At 44.7% G+C, this 16,941-nt stretch overlaps 1 protein-coding gene across 4 annotated transcripts in view; it reads left to right on the top strand.

Annotated features, from left to right (window-relative positions):
• Positions 1-1,574: 1,574 nt before the first annotated feature.
• The window catches only part of arfgef1 (ADP-ribosylation factor guanine nucleotide-exchange factor 1 (brefeldin A-inhibited)), a 45,623-nt gene continuing 30,256 nt past the window's right edge, over positions 1,575-16,941 (top strand). For all 4 annotated transcript variants that reach the window (XM_076761100.1, XM_076761099.1, XM_076761098.1 and 1 more), the window contains exon 1: positions 1,575-1,909. In XM_076761100.1, the coding sequence (XP_076617215.1) occupies positions 1,786-1,909 (124 nt within the window). In that variant the 5' untranslated portion in view covers positions 1,575-1,785. The remainder of the gene's footprint in view (positions 1,910-16,941) is intronic.

Raw genomic sequence — 16,941 nt, 5'->3', positions numbered from 1 at the left:
GCAACGATAATCTTGGATTTGGTTTAAACTGAGAGATTTGGAAAGAATGACCTGTCACTTCAGCAGCTCACTGTGTCATTACTCAGGTACGGATCGATGACAGAGTCAGAAATGTTTACTTTTGACGGATTACATGCTTAATATGAGATTCTTATAAGTGTCTGACTTGAATAAATGTTGTTATATAACACAATAAATGTTCATGTCACATTAATCTCATCTTTGCATCTGTGCTTCTCGCAACGATCAGTCTGTTACGCCCATATTTATGTTTTATACGTGCACATGCTGGAGGGGATGTTTGGTAATAAACATTTCAGCTGTGCAGCTTTCATTATGATTGTCTCATTGACCTTTTTTAATTAGAAAATGATCACTTTAAGCACAACACATTAAATCAAGCTCTCTCCCTCTCTCTCTCTCTCTCTCTCAAACGTCCTCTGTTTCTTTTCCACTCTTCGTGTCCAGTCTCCGATTCTGCAGCTCTGTTCTTATTTATGGATTCAGAAACGGTGGAGCTGACACGTAAGACATCCCAAAGTTAAAGTGAACTCTGCCTCCCACAGCTGCCGAATGTGTGCTGTCAAATTGCCAGATTTCCTGGATGTATTTTCTGTTGGACTTTGTTAAACGTTACCCAAGGATGAAAAAAGAAGCGCAGAAATACTGTACGTGGGTACAGTGAGGCGAAGCAGTGTGACAGAAGGATTAAATGAACAGGTGGAATGATATTTGCAGCATAATGACAGTTACAAACGAGAGGGCATGTGTTCAGTTTCATAAAATCTGAATGTTTCATATGTATTTTTTAGAAGAAAATGCAAGAAATGCTTCACACACGTGTGATCATGGTGTCGTGGACAGTGAAGGCACATAAGAAGCCATAATGAAGACTAATCAATAACATGAGACAGCAACTAAATCAGAGTTATTAATGTTTTAAGATGATGTTTTTATGATTATATTGAGGCAGAAAAAATATGACATTCACAATCAAATTCCAGGCTTTAAAGTGGAAAAAAGCCTTTTCATGAATATGGGTGAGGAGGAGAATCTGGTGTTTTCATCAATAATATTTCTTCATGCCCATATTTCCAATTACGACCACCTGGGAATCCCAAAAGCCTTATTTTTCTTCTAAATGTCTTCAGATATGTCTGAATACACCTTGAATTTACCTGTCAAATTGGAAGCCTAATTTTCCTGCTGGTACCACATACTCACACAAATCCAAACTGCTGACAGCAACATACAGGCTTATGTAAATGTGCTTACACCTCACACGTAAGTACTCTGTAATGTGCACAAACTGTAAGCATGTAAGTGAAAAGGTGGCATGTTTTATTCCGCAAAAAGAAGAGAAATCCTGCACAGTTTGAAGCTGGCATGCACGGTTTAATTCAAGACACGCGCAGGTCTATATTAATGCCACTTATTTTACATATGAGGATAACAAGCCCATGTGGGCTTATACATGTTGTATGTGGAGAGAGCTTAGCTGGAAGTCTGTGCTCTCTCTCTCTCTCTCTCTCTCTCTCTCTCTCTCTCCCTGCTGCCTCACTGCGGCCGTTCTCAAACGTACGTGACGTCGTTTCCTCTCTCCAACATGGCGCAGGAGGCAGGTCGTTAATGGAAATCTGAGGGATTTACCCCACCTTCTGTGTTTATTTATGTTTGTCTGTTAGGGGCTCTGCGGCTGACATTTGCAAAGGAATACATCTCCATTCGAGGCGGCTGCAGCCCCCCTTGGGACCAGGCACACCTCGCCCCAAATTCCGGTGCGACATGTTTGAGGGCAAAAAGACGAAAAACATGTTCCTTACACGAGCTTTGGAAAAGATCCTGGCCGACAAGGAGGTGAAAAAGGCTCACCATTCACAGCTGCGCAAAGCCTGCGAGGTGGCACTGGGTAAGTTGTGTTGTTTTAGCGGCACATTTCAGCTGTCTTGGACTCATTGATTTAGACACGTCATGCACCCTTTCACTTATTAACCGGTTATTCTGCACCAGTGTCGCAGTATTTGGCAACGCGGCGTATTTTCCCATTCATTAAACGCTGGCTGCTCGTGTCGTCTTATTGTCTCGCATGAGAATTCGGCGAAACCTGTGTATTTAATAGACGTGGCACGAGCTCCGTGGAAACGATTCCGTATAAAACACGGAAATGGTGCAGGAGGGGTGGGTGTTTGCCACACTCAACCGATGCTGCGAAACTAGTAGCGATGTGAGAACAGGCCGGACACTGGATAGAAAACAAAGTTGTTCGCGGCTGTGACCGCATTCAGTGTCGAGCCAACACACAGCCCCACCTCAAACATTCGTCAAGTGCACACCGTCTTTATCCAGACTGCTTCATTTTACGTGTTTCACCCCGTAAAGGTGAGATGTTTGTGTCTCTTCCTGGTACACATCAGACGTAGCCGTGGCCGCTCAGTGTTGGGAGACATCTTTGTCTTTTATTACATCTTTTATGTATTAACCAGGTTAATCATTGAATACTCGTGGCTCTGCGGCGCATTGTTGTGTTGTAAAACTGCATGTGAAGTCGGGACAGTGAGAGAAAAAGGTGACAGCTGTCAGTAGCACCTCGATGCTAGAACAATGTCAAGGTGTCGGAAATAATAAGAGAAGATTTCCGGTCAAAGCTAAAATAAAAGCAAAATGATAATACACGTGATACTGATCAAAATGCCAAATAATAAAAATACCAAAGTGGGAAAACATGAATATATTTAAGACATAAGTTATATGAAATTACAGACTTACAAAGTGTTTTCGTGGCGTGATTGTTCTCAATATGATGCCCACGTTGGCTGATGTCACATTAGTAAGCTTTTATTTTGAAGTCAATATCACATAACGTCCGGTTCTGTATTGACTACATGTTTGAACTTTACGAAGCTATTGGTTAGCAGGTGTATTTTATTGAAAAACGTCCTTGGGTGTGACTATTAATAATAGATAGACCATTTTAATGCAGTTTCGATAAAACAGAAATTCAATTAGGACCAGAGAAGATACAATTTTACCTTTTTATATCCTCTTAGCCTATGTTTTTTTCACATGCCAGACTTGTTTTAATCTGTTCTGTGTCTTGGAACAAGCTGGCTTTTGTCCTGCAAAGGGAGTAATCTGACACTACCAGAGTAACAAAGAGTCCACGTTGTGCAGCAGCCAAACACCCTACCTGCACTGACAGTTGCTGCCTTTATCAATTCATTCAGCTGTTGTGGGGCTTTCCAGTGGCCTTGAAGGCTAAATACACAGATGTGTTTGTCAAGGCTTGCTCTGATGTTTTATAGAACCAACCCACCCACACAAACCGTATATTCCTTCCTCCTCTTAATTGTCTGCAGAGCAACAGAAAAAAACAATGAGTGCAAAGGTTAGCCTTCACTGAGAGTGTGGCTTTATCTAGCTTAGATTGAAAGGGAATTACTGTTTTATTATTTCTTTACCTGGGAATCAGGGCACAAAGGCTTGAAGCGATGATGCCATCAGGTGAAACTCATTGTCAATTGTAAGTTGGTTTTGAAATTAGCCACTCACCCAGTGGGTTTTATTCAAATTGAAAACGAGACAGAAAGCCACAAACCAATAATACCATCACGGCTGCTGACGATCATATATTGCATCTGAGCAGTTGTTCCATTATTTACTGTTTATGGAGCGGCTCCATATTTTTTCTCCAGATGACATCATCACTACAGTCTGTCTCTATCTGCCTGCTTGACATCCGCCCTGAATTCCTCTTTTTTTTTTTTTATTCCCTTTTAAAAGCAGTGTTTAACCCGCAGTCAGTGGCTGTGGGTCCTAAGGTTAGACAAGGAAATGACAATATTCAGATAAAACCCAAACCTTCGTGCAGCGTTCCAGTGCAAAAGTGAAGTACACAGAGGCCTAGCCATACACCCAACATCTACAGAACGAGACTCTGCAATGAGTGTGGCAGCGCTGCACTTGTAGTGCATATCTAAAACGACTGGGTGACCCAGTATACTGAGTGACTTACATAATCCCCTCTAGCTCTTGGGGCTATGAGACTTCTCTGAGTGCCTCTGCCACAGTCTCCTCTTTGCTGTCACTGAAAGTTCTTCACTGCCACTGTTCAGAACGAGGCATTGTTTGAGTTTCTCCTTGCATAACACAAGATGGTATTTTTACTTTGTTTTCCTACAGATTTCGAGTCACGTATATGTATTGTTGTTGTAGCCCACGTAGTTTTTCGGTTGCAGCCCTCTTTCCCCCGACAGTGAGTCACTGCAGGGTTTTAATGTATAGGAATGACAGCTCGCCGTCATTTCTGCCAAACTGACCTTTCTGTCGGATTATCAGCAAAAGGAAACCGTCTCGATTTCTCTCGCACTCTAAACTGCAGCGGTGTGGGGTCATATTGTGTTTGGATCACACGTTGGCCTCTCTGAGAGGAGATGTCTGATAGCAAGGAACACAAAGAGGGTAAGACTGACAGTTAACTCACAATGTCAAAAGCCCTCAGGCTGTAAATGCCCACCACCTCTCAAAAATGAACATGGAGGCTTTGGTTCATTGCCGGCTAGCTTCATGTGATGCTGGCTTTGTGGACGGTCTCGTTGTTAAAGCCAACTTGTCCTCTCTGACTTGAGGAGTTCACATGGGTTTGCTGTCGCACTGTGAAGGTAACAAGCTAAATCAGAGGACTCTGTACGAGCTACCACGCTAAGAGGACTGAGAACTTGTTTCCAGGCTAGTAGTCACTTAAGGAGCTGAGTCCTGCTGAGCACATTGCTCATTATCTCTGCCCACAGGGTGTATGATCAGAGGGTTAGCGGCAGAGGTCACAGCAACCTGGAACAGTTGCAGCTGCATTCCTGATACATCTTTAATGCCACCTGATGAAATCCAGTATTCAGTGGCGTTTGGTGCACCAACTCTTCAGAAAATCGTTGGATTTGTGGCTTTCGAAATGCTCGATTTTCTTCATCAGGAACTTTATTTCAGGTGTTTCACACCAGACAGACACGCTACAGTTGACTCTTCTGGGCTTATTTGCTGGAAAAGTCTGCTTTTGGTTTTATGTGGCTGTATGTGAGAGCAGGGTGTGAGTGTTACACCAGAAACTTATGTTTGGAGCACGTGTTGTTGTTGTTTTCGTACCTGTGGTGATAGGCTGTCAATTTGTTCCATGACTTTAATTCAGAAGAGCTGAAGAAGAATCTCTGAATTTTCATGTGCAGACTCTCAAAGATACCTGTGGATCAGCTGATCATTGTCTTAATTGATCCATCCCTCATTTAATAATCAAAGATAACCGAAGCTTTCTGAACTGTATTGAAAGCTAGCAGAAGTCTCCTAGCTGAACACAGTGACACTCAAGGTCCACGAAATTCTTGACAGTCATCAATTAATCATTAACATTACTGCTCACAGTGTCCTTACATGTCAACTTTTCATCATTCAGAGATGTTTCCTGCTCATACATGGACGTATTTGCTCCTCTGTTAGACTTAATTGAGGCCAAACACACGCTGCATTATTTGACACTTTAAAGAATGTGTGTAGCAACATGTTTCTCCTTCCAAGGTCGAAAGAACCTTGAATAAAAGCTGTTGGCAGACAAAAACAACTAGAGTTTGCAAGCTGCTCTTTTTGCAGCAAACTCAAGGCCGCTGCCTGCACGGGACACCTTTTCTTTAGAGCTGGCAGCGCCAGCAGCTCAGCCAATGGGACAAACGTACCTCTGATCATTAAGGATGGCGAACACATGCTCCCCCACGATAAGCTGCACCATAGTCGCCACATGCTCACCCATGATAAGCGCCAGGCTATAAATGATCCCGTTTGTTAATTAAGGTTTTTACCATGACTCCCTAAAGACCTATACAGCCTTCCCAAAATATGAAGTGCAGCCTCAGATGTTTGCGCTCCTATGAATAATAAAAGCTTTCCAGATTTGTGTAGCTGACAACCTTTTTACCAGCAGAAATTCATCAACCCAGAAGCTGAAATCAAGCAGTTTCCATTGTGATCCGCCTGCAGCGGGGGTGCACCAGGTAACCCGCTGATGAAACTCGCAGGCATTGCTGGGGATGAGAAAGTGTGAGCGAGGGAAGAGACGGCAGCCGTCAGCTACATTTTCATGTCCCCTTTATTTGTCAGGGTGAGGTAAATGTTCTTTGCACTAGATGAGTTATCCTAAGGCTGCTCCCCTGTTTTTGAACTTTCACTGGAGTCAGATATATGTGCGTGCATGTGTGCAGCTGAGTTCAAACTCTTAAAAGCACGAAAGATGTCCACACCTTCTTTGAGAGCGGAGCTACAAACAAATGGAGACGAGGCGAGACTGACTAAGCAGACGTGCTTCGTGGCAGTGTCACCCCCTTCTCGTCTGGGCTGCAGCTGATAATTCTTGACATCATTTATTTATCTATTGATTATTAAACTTTGAGAAAGTAGGGATAACAACCCGTCAAGAGTTCTCAGCCCAGCTTGACGCCTTCAGATTGCACGTTTTGTCTAAACAACTGTAAGAAACTCAGACTGTGCTGCATGTTTTTGAGGAGTAGATTACATGTGTTGCTCTGAAGGAAAGGGGAAAATGAGAAAGGGTGAGGCCCCGTGCCTGGTTTCTGTCTCCTTTCTCCCCTCCAGACTTAAGTGCAGACACTTAAGCTGCATGTAACCCCAAAGGTTGACTGGTATTCAGATAATGAGCAGTGGAGAAGTCAACATGGCAGGGCCAGTGCTCGCTCTGAAAGCATAAATAATCCTTTTATCTGTACGGACGAGACGGTTTAGAGTTTAGAAGGAAGAGTGTGTTTTTTTTTTCCTTCCACTTTTTTAATTTATTTTCTTACACTGATACCTCCATACATAATGCATTATTCCTCTCCGCTGATGCCTCCCTCAGTCCTGGGATAGGTGATAAATTAATTATACCGCAAACAGATGAGGCGAATGAAGAGGAACCCTCCCCTCTTCCTCTTCCTCTCCGTTTCTGTTTTATCTCCTGGGCGCTTGTATTTATTTGTATTATCTATCTCGTATTGATCTATCATTTGTATTCATCTAAGGAAAGCTGGTACCAAGCATATAATAAATCACCGTTACTGTCGGGGGTGGAGGGAGGAAGAGGCGGTAATAAAGGAGGAAGGCCTGTGAGTAAGGAGGCGGTGTTGCTCGAAATTTGGAGCTTGAAGGTAAACTCAAATTAAAATGCATTTTTCTTACAGAGTTAGTGGATATGTGCTTTGGTGCAGTAGCTGTGCTGGGCCCATGTAAGTGAGTTGGCTTACGTTAGCTACCCTAAAGTTACATCTAGTAGAAATGTTAGCAAGCACGGCTAACTAGCGTCCACTTTCTGAGTCAAAGCTTGTTAGCGTAGTTTAGAGCAGGATGAAAATTTAGCAGCACGATGGATTCTCTGAAAGAAAAGGGCTGAATGGCACATGACAGGTGTGTGTGGGCTCGTAGAAAAAGAGGAAAATTTGTTTGTAGGTTGCACATGGCTCTAATGTGCTTCTGACACTCGCACACCATTTTCACAAAAAGGAAAATGATGATGTGAAATTGATTTCATCCTCCCAAACAGAGCAGTATGCGGCTGAAAAATCACCGTGGTTTATGTTTGTGATATTTACAGTGCTCAAAAAGTGAGGAGAACTCAGATTCAGCTCGACTTTAAAACCAAAGTCGAGATGAGATTTCAGTGTGAAAGCCTCGCGTCGAGCTCTGCGGTGAAGTTTTTACTCCGTCATAGCTCAACAAAAAGCCTGCTGGGACCTAAATGAGGGCAGGTTGGACGAGAAAGGACACTTTGGCTGAATGGGGGGGGGGGGGCAGCAGCTCACAGTACACATATTTATCTTTCATTGGCTTGTTATTAATCTCCAGCCTGTGCAGCGGCGTCCTGCACAGTAATAATGACCCCATCGCACAAGACCGAAAGAGCAATTCATGGCATTGGAGCAGAAAAGTGCCAAATCATGTATCAGCAGCGAACTTATTAAAGATGAATTCATTTCAATAACAAAGCCAACGGCTGAGTAATCAAGGCCTGGTGGAGGCCGAGTGCTTTGTGACTTTTTGGCTAGAAAATGAGAGACTTGATTCAGCCATGGGAGTGAGACTATTGATTAGACACAGGCTTATTACAAGAGCAAGTGAGGGGGTTCGTTGGACACACATGCGCGCAGACGTAACGCACACACACAGGCATGCGCACACACGGGCGCACACACGATTAGGTAGCCCAGACAACCTCTGACAGTGTTTCCTTCTTCCCCTCCAAATGTAATTACTGCTGTGCAACCTTTCCTTTCAGCCTGGACAATAGAAATGTCAGGGGTCTGATTTTTCCCAGGCTCTCCGTGGTGGTCTCAGCTGCCCCCTGTTTATCTGTGTTTGGTAGGAGGTGGAGGTGGACACCTACACATGGATTCCCATCCTCAGATTGGCCTATCTTAGCGGCGCAAAGCTGCCGTGTAGTCTTTATTATTACGCCCGTGGACCTTATCTTATTACAAACTGATCTCAGAATGCTGTTGCTCAACGATGAATGCACCAGAGATGTAATTAATGTTCACAGTCTGGATAATGAGGTCAGCGTGAGACTCTGAATGGAGATAAAACTTAACTTTTTATGTCTTGCACCATCATAAGGCCACACACCTGCACACCTTCTTTCTCTTAACCCGTTGGAACATCCTGCTGGTCGGTGGTTCATATCCGGAGACCCACAGTTACCGCCATGTTAAAGCAATCGGGCGCAGGATTGAATTTTAGCTGATCGCCGCGTGCGGAGCCAAGCGCGGGACCCCTGCCAGATGCAGATGGGCTCTAAGCTCTTTGAAATGGAAATGCTACTGCAGGAGGCTGGTTGCCCTTTCTCAGTGTCCAGCTCCTCGCTCAGGTGATGGAAACTGAGTCAGGGAATGACCTCTAACCTCTCCTCTGTGTGTGTGTGTGTGTGTGTGTGTGTGTGTGTGTATGTGTGTGTGGAGACTGTTGGAAGCCCATTAGGAAGAAGTCTGTGTCATCATATTGCAGATTTTGTGACCCACCCAAAGGGCAGGAAGTTTCTTTCTTTCTTTCTTTCTTTCTTTCTTTCTTTCTTTCTTTCTTTCTTTCTTTCTTTCTGTCTTTCTTTCTCCTGCACAGACGGAACCATGCATGTGTCACTACAGTGTTAAAATGGGACTTGGCATTCTGTTCCTCCCTACTAGCCTTGTAACATGAGCGCCTACATACACACACTCATTCAGCACGTGGACACAAACCACAGAGCTGGCGAGAGGCAGGTTTATATAGTCGATTTGTTTTGGAAGCCGGCCTCGTCCTTGTCCCCGCTTTCTGTTGCACTCCCCCCCCCTTTCTCTCTCCTCGCTCGGCGTCTGAACTCGTCGTCCCCTCCCGGCGAGCTGTTTTCTCGCCGCTTGTCTTGTGACGTACTGCAGAGCGTCTCCAGAGAGCTGTCTGTTTATCTCCGTCCCACCCGCCAGTGGAGCAGCAGTGTGCAGGCTCTGCCGCGTCTTAATTGATGAAATGTTAGCGCTCTCGTGAGATTTTTGGTGTTTGTGCATGCGTATTAAATATGCTTGTGTGTGTGTGTTTGTGTGTGTGTGTGTGTGTGTGTGTGTGTGCTGTATCTGCACATGTTTTTATTGTGATTCTGTGTGTGAACATCCTGCTGGCAGAATGTCTTCTTATTGAATTAGTGTTGAACCAACAGCTTTAGTCAGCAAGAATATTTGCCCAGGTGTGTGCAGCCTCGCTGGGCTCGCGTTGCATTGGTTGTTGCATGGTTCTACCTGCTGTACACACTGTTGAAGTCTACAGTGATACCATTCAGAGCTGAGGAGAGTCCAAGTGGCTCTGTTGGACAGCTCATTTAGATTTTCAGACCAAACAGTTCTTGGACTCCCTGAGAACTGTCCATGTCCGTGTTTTGGCTCATATTTTAAGGCTACTGTTTTGCTAACATGTTATGCAGGGTTTTAAAAATGGCGGTTGTTGGTGCGACATTGGCTCTTGTGTTCAACCAGTCAGCTTATCTGCTACCTGCTACCTAAGCCACACGGGTTGATCACAGCATTTTTAAGTAGATCCGGTATGTATCGGTAGTACTTCTATGTTTGCCGCCGCATTATCTATGGAAATAAATCTAGAAATTATGAAAGTATTTGTCTTGAGGAAACTTTATACTTAATATAAGGTTTAACAGATGTGTTGTATGTGTTTCCTTCCTCATAAAACATTTGCAAAGCCGTTTCTCAAAGAATACTTTCAAATCATATGCTTACGCCCATGTTTACGTGCCAGCAGTCCTCCTCCTCCCTGCCTTTACTGGCTGCGTTTCTTGGCCTATTATGCTGCATAGTGGTCACTTGCAGTCAACTAGAAGAAAAATTCACCCCTGATTGAAGCTTCCATAAGGTTTTTTTTAATATTCCAGAGACCTTCTGTGTTTAGTTCACTTTACTTGCAGCACAAATAACCGCTCTGTTGCACAAGCGCACATCACATGAACCCAGACACACCCGGGGAGGTGATAGGACCTGTGATTCCAGTGTGGATGGTTCTGGCGAGCTGTCCTCCTGTGGCGAACACTCCCAGCAGGGTGCTCCGCTGCTGCTGCTGGCTGAGGAATGCTTTGTCACGCCACTAAGGCAGGGTGGTGCCCAGGAAGGAGGAGGCTGGAGTTAGCCTGCGAGCCCCTCTTTTCAGCGCTGAGAGACAGGGAGCAGGTTGTTCGGCTGCGCTTTGATGCGACGCATCGTGAAAGCAGACTCCTTGTATGTGTTAATAGATGTTGTATTTTGTAAAACGTATAATCGTGTGTTGTAGCTTCACCCCGAGCAAAAGCGGTACAGCCTTAGCCTCTGTATGGTGTTTATTTATTCAGTTTAATGAATATGTATGCACATGTTTTAGCAACAGTGTTTACTTTCATCCAGACACATACACTCACATGCAGAGCAGTAGGGTGTAAACTGCAAAGCTCCAGGGATTTTGGTGGTAGTTGCTGCATGAGGGGAGCATGTTTCTCCTTCATATTTCCCTCCAGATATTTTCGAGGTTTTAACTGGTTACCCCGCAACAATCCTGTTTCTAACCTTTGCCCCAGCCTTCCCAAATACTTCCCCTGCTGATTCATCAGCCTTATCTATTACCGCTGCACATTTGCATCCTAAGAGGCCGGCCACACCGTTGTGCGCTTGATATCTAAGCCGTGATCAGCTTTTGCTGTGGCTCAGTGTAAGTGTGATTGAAGGGATCACTGATAAGCCCCTTCGAAACATGTATTACACAAAGCGCTGCAGAGACCTGTCTCTGCTCACTGTCAAGTTCAGCGACTGGGCGCGACGTTGCCGACTCTGAGCCTCGATCGGGCTGTGTTTATCCCAGCTTCTCAGTCACACGCCGTCACCTGAAGCTGCGAGGTTGCTGCGCCTCTCTCTCTCTTAATAACAGCTGTCCTTCTCAGGGGATTTCGGTAGCTCTCGCGTATCTCTTCTTACAGCGCAATACAATGCTAATCACACACGCATACTCATTTTTTCCACGCTGGTGCAACATTTGTAGCTGTTTTCCATTGTGCTGACAGAGGTGGCATTTGGTTGTTTTGCGTGAGCTGACTTCGGGCTGAGGCGCTGAGGCTTTTCTCTCGATGTCGTCATCATCTCATGTTTTTTTCACAGGCCGCCTCGTGGTGCGGGTGTCGTATATCAGACTGTGTTGTACAGATGGGCCGAGGCTATTATGTTAACTTTAATAAGCCTGACACACAGGGATGTTTGTGTTGTCTTCAGTAGACGTGGAGTTACCCAATAATAAATAAGGGTCTAAGGAGGAGATGTGTCATCATAATCGCTGTCAGCGTTGATTTAGCAACTTTTGCCGTGCGCTGCCGTATCGAGACAGTGGCCGAGGCTGCAGAATGTTTGACTGAAATTCAGGGCGTGTTTTATTTCCTCATTTGGAGAACAAAGGCTGTTATACTGTAGGTGGCACAATATCATCTGACAGTGGGGCAGCACCTGACTGGAGTGTGTGCCTATCCCCGGCTGCATTCATGCATGTCCATTTTGTCTCGCCAGCTCCCAGAAAGCCCACTCTCGCCTTTATCCAGACTTGGGAGACTGCAGTCACTCCAGAGCAGAGCGGAGAAATGATTAGCCAGCTTTTGACTGGCCTTCTCCCCAGCTTAGAGGCTGCTTTAGGGCCCCCTCGAGTAGATGACAACTTCAGAGTATATGGGATTCGCTGCAAACTGAAACCACAGTAAAAAGCTGACAATTACGCAGTATCTGCAACGACTTTGGTTAGCCGGCCTTTGTGGACGCTGCTGCTCAAGTACTCCTCGAAGCAGCCCTGTGCAGTAATACATCAGAGAAAAAGGACATTTCTACATGTATCTGACCCACTTGTCTCTTGATGATGAAAGAAAAGTTAAATGTGGGTCTAAAATGACTGTCTCCAAGGGGGAATTTGATGTGCTGACATTAATGCTCATTTAATGTCTTCCTGTCATCTACTGTAAGGATCTGGGTCAAAGTCAGGGTAATAGGAAAAAGTACCTTGAAGAGGAGGAAAATGGTTGAGGTGGTTCAGGGCTTATCGGGCTGCTCTCATGCATTATGGAGCTCTCAGAGGCTTTGTGTTGAGGTCTGGTCGGGGCTATGGCTCACAGGAGAGCAGGACGGCTCCCTCTAATGTATCTGGCCGGTGAAATGGGTGTCTCATGCGTGCCCCTTCCCCACTGGGGTTTGATAAAAGCAGCATTTGAGCCTCTGTGTATTCACATCCGCTGAAGCATCAACACAGCGACGATGCTTCTGCTGCTGCAAAATCAAGCCTGTGATTCAGTGTTAAGTATGATGATTAAAGAAATTCTAGCAATTTATTTTGAAGAGCAGTTCACATCCAGCGCTAATCAATTTGTTGCAAGAGTTTCTCTGAGCCAGGTTAGACAAAGTGGAGCGACTTTAATATCACAGAAACTCTGTTTTTAAGATGTAATAGGAGAATAATGAACGCGTGGAGACGTCATTTAGGGGCTTTGTGGGAGTCTGTTTTCCAAACTTCACCAGTTGATTCACAAAGGCCCCTCGCTGGGCCGGTGCTGTTTTTCATGCGGACTTATTAGATCGGAAAGCGGCGAGCCGTTCGCTTTCATCTGCATTGCTGTCGTCATGTCATGACGAGCTTTTAACCGCTGAACTACTGCCACCGCTGCTGTTGTTGTTTCTCCTTTGATTACAGCCGGGCCCGGTGACAGACCAGGGCACAGAACGCTGCGTCCTCAAGGTCAGCTGTGTTCATGATGGCTGCTGCAGAGCTGAGGGGGGGGGGGGAATAAGTGACAAACAAACGGCTCCTCATCTTTAGCTTGTGTTCAACCACTTGTTTTTTTTTTAAAGCACAGACCAGTTTGGGGATATTTTATGTATAAAAGCTGTTTATTTATATATTTTTAGTTGTCGGCTAAATTAAACTTGTTACTTGTATTCTTGGGCTCCTGTGCTTATGATTTATTAGCCAGTTTTTGGTTTACTTTCAGACACCTGATCAGACTATGATCAGCCGTTCTCTCTCGTTATATACTGGGTTACACTGGCATATACTGGGATTCATTGCAGGTGTTCAATGTAAGAGCGCTTTAGCAGAGTGAAATGTTTTTTAAGCAGAATAATATGTGGAAAATGAATTTGAGCTTATTTGAATACGCTTCAAATCGTGCTTGGAGGGAATTATTTTCATTTTCACTCATTATGAACGGAGAGGTTTAAATATGTCAGACTTCAATAGAGTTTGTTGGCAACAAACCCACAATTACCAGATATTGAAAACAGCGTTCATCGCAGCATCTGTTAGGATTACATCCTGGCTAATGTGGTTAAAGGAATGACATGTGGATGAATAGGTGATTGTTTGGGTTTGCGTGTATATTTCAGTCCGGCTCAGCAGCCTGCGCCTGCCTCCCAGCACACGTCTGCCTGTATGACCGTGTTTGTTTTGAAGCCGTTAGCTGGCAGACGAGTCGTGATTCCGCAGCTTTAATTTGCGGCTCGCGCCTGGCCGGTCCCACGAGTATCCGGCTCTTATATATCTGTTCGTCCTCATCCCCGACACCACCCACTGTTGCCATGGTTTCACTGCTCAAATCCTGGGGTGACAATTCCTCGTCAACACGCTCCTGACACACCGAGCTAATTATCTGACGGTTACTTACACAGTCAATATGACAATCCCCACCCCTCCCATCAAACTGTCTGCCTGTGTGCCCGCCTGCCTGTCTTCTCCTTTGACTTGTCTGCCTCTGTGTGTGTGTGTGTGTGTGTGTGTGTGTGTGTGTGTGTGTGTGTGTGTGTGTGCATAAATCTGATAACCCTGCGCTTCAAAAAATCATGACGTGAAGCCAATATTAAAAGGGGAATAGACTGGGTGGGTCACTGCAAGGTTGTAATATCACACATCCTGGAAGTGGTGCCCCAAGAGTCCCGCTGTAACTTTTATATGATAGACTGAAGAGCAGACAGACAGACAGACAGACAGACAGACAGACAGACAGACAGACAGACAGACAGACAGACAGGCAGCCTTTTCCTTCTCTGTGGCGTGCAGTGTAGTGTGATATTGCTCTGGTTTTCTCTTGGGTGCAGCTCTATGATCTTGGGCTTTTAAAGTGAAAGGGCAGCTGGAAGAGATGAAAGATGGGATTGTTCTGATTATTCACTTTGGCTGAAAGAACTCCGCAGCTGATTGGTTGTCAAAGTTTGAAGGAAGCACACTGAGCGAGAGGATCACGTTGAGGAATATTTATGAGCGTCACGATGCGGCGTTCAGCGACGATGAACGAATTTGTCAATCAAGGGACGTTTGAGCCACAGTAGTTGTGATAATTGATAAATTCTTGTGGTGAAAAATTCAAAACACGCAAAGCAAATATGACATTTTGCAGCTTTCATCTCTTTGGAAATTTGAATGCCGTTTGAGTTTTGGACTCTTGGTCACGTCAGTGTTTTTATGACAAATAAGTTACGGATTAATGGATGATAAAGATATTTTTTGCAGCCGCAGTTGATAACGAAACTGACTTTGAACAATTTATTTGGTCCAGTTCACGCAGCAGAATACGAGCCCTGTCAGGACAAAAGGCAGCGGTAAAGGAAGTTAATAGGCACTCACTGTTTAAGTCAGCGCCTCCGCTTAGGACCCGAAATTTATTCAAACAATTATGGCTTTAAGTGTCAGATTTTATCTGCAGTGAGACAGTGGCGGTGGTAAAACAAACACAGTATAATGAGAGGTTCCTCAGAAATGTTCCCTACATTAAAAAACCAAGAGCAACGCTGACACGGGAAAGTTTTCTTCATTCTAACCAGTTCATTAGCAGCGCCGGGCGTCTCTCAGCGCACGTCTCATCTCTCTGTTTTTGTTTGTTCCTGTTAAATCTCGGCACACACCGACGGCATCAGTCTGTCGGCTTGAGGCCAAAGTTCATTTCGGATTGAATGCTGCCCCTCCGTCCTACAGCTGAAGTGCATTTCAGGTCAAGCCTCCCTTTTTCCATCACGTCAAATTCAGTGCACATACAAGAGAGGTTGGACTGTGAAATATCATCACATATCACACAGTAAGATATGATCAAACCCTGATTCAGCTTCTAAAATGAGAATATTTGCTAGTTTTTGATATTTTACAACCAGACGGTTAATCATTTAATACATTTCAAATCATCACGTAATCATTTGTTGCAGTTCTATTGTTAATTGATTGATCATTTATCAAGAAACATATCAAATATTAGCTGTTTGCATGTCCAAAACGAGCAGCTTCAGGATCTCACCTTTGGCTCTGGGACGCTTTCTAGACTAAACAATAAATTGATTTATAGAAAAATAATCAATGGACCAATCAATAATAAAGATGATTATTAGCTTTTAAGGATGCACTCGTCTGTATGTACTGAAGGCTTGAATTCAGCCTCGTAATCCTCTGTTACACCTCACCTGTCAGCTCTTCTTGATTGGTTGCCCAGTGCGCACACACACACACACACACATTACAGCACAGATCTGAAGGATAGACGAGACTTGGGTCAAGGATCCACAAACCTTGTTCAGCCCGTCTCTGAATAACGACGTGAAAAGATGACAGGGTGACACGTGCGAGGGTTACACGGCGGCTGTGGATCCACGGGGTGACTGTGACTGCATGTACTTAACGGGATGTATGAATTAGCATCAGACAGTCCCAAATCAAAGCGACGCTTGACTTTGCTTCTTCGGCTCGTGACTTTTTCCCCCCGTGTCCCTCATGGGCAGCACAGTAAAAACATGGTTGAAACCAGCCTTAATTTAATTCCACGGAGTGTTAAGTGCTAAATATTCCCGCCAAGTGGATTTCTTTGAAAGGACTGTTAGCCTTCCAGCAGTGAAATAATTGGGCTGTCATTGCAGGACTGGGGTTTTTCCCAAACCATCGCAGGCTGGTGCAATTCTGTGAGGACTTTGCCGATTGCCACTGTGTTTTAAAACGCTTCCTCATTGAAGGCCCCCTTTAATGTCGAGTACCAGTTGGCCTCCCTTTCGCTCGCTCTCGCTCTATTTTTGTCTCCGTCTCTCTCATCCCTCCCTCTGTGTGTCTGACTTGTTTTTTTTTTTTTCCTGCTCTTCTGTGCCAGTGCTCAGCAAGTTCATACAACTGCTTTCATGCCTGCAGATCTGTGAAATAAACACAAATGTTGGCATGGCTCACGGACACAGCGCACAGTGAACAGTGATTATGCGTTAACCAGACCCCTTTCTGCTCGGCGGCGGGACGTCAACAAGCCCGTCACCATGACGACATGATGACATTCAGGCAAAAAAAAAAAAAAAAAAGAAAACATGTCAGATATGTGCAGTTACATGTACTGTTAAGAGTCAGCTGAGCACAATGGTGGCTACACCCACATGC

Source organism: Chaetodon auriga, chromosome 21 (genome assembly GCF_051107435.1).
Source record: "Chaetodon auriga isolate fChaAug3 chromosome 21, fChaAug3.hap1, whole genome shotgun sequence".
Lineage (NCBI taxonomy): Eukaryota > Metazoa > Chordata > Actinopteri > Chaetodontiformes > Chaetodontidae > Chaetodon > Chaetodon auriga.
This window is presented reverse-complemented; position numbering and strand designations above follow the sequence as displayed.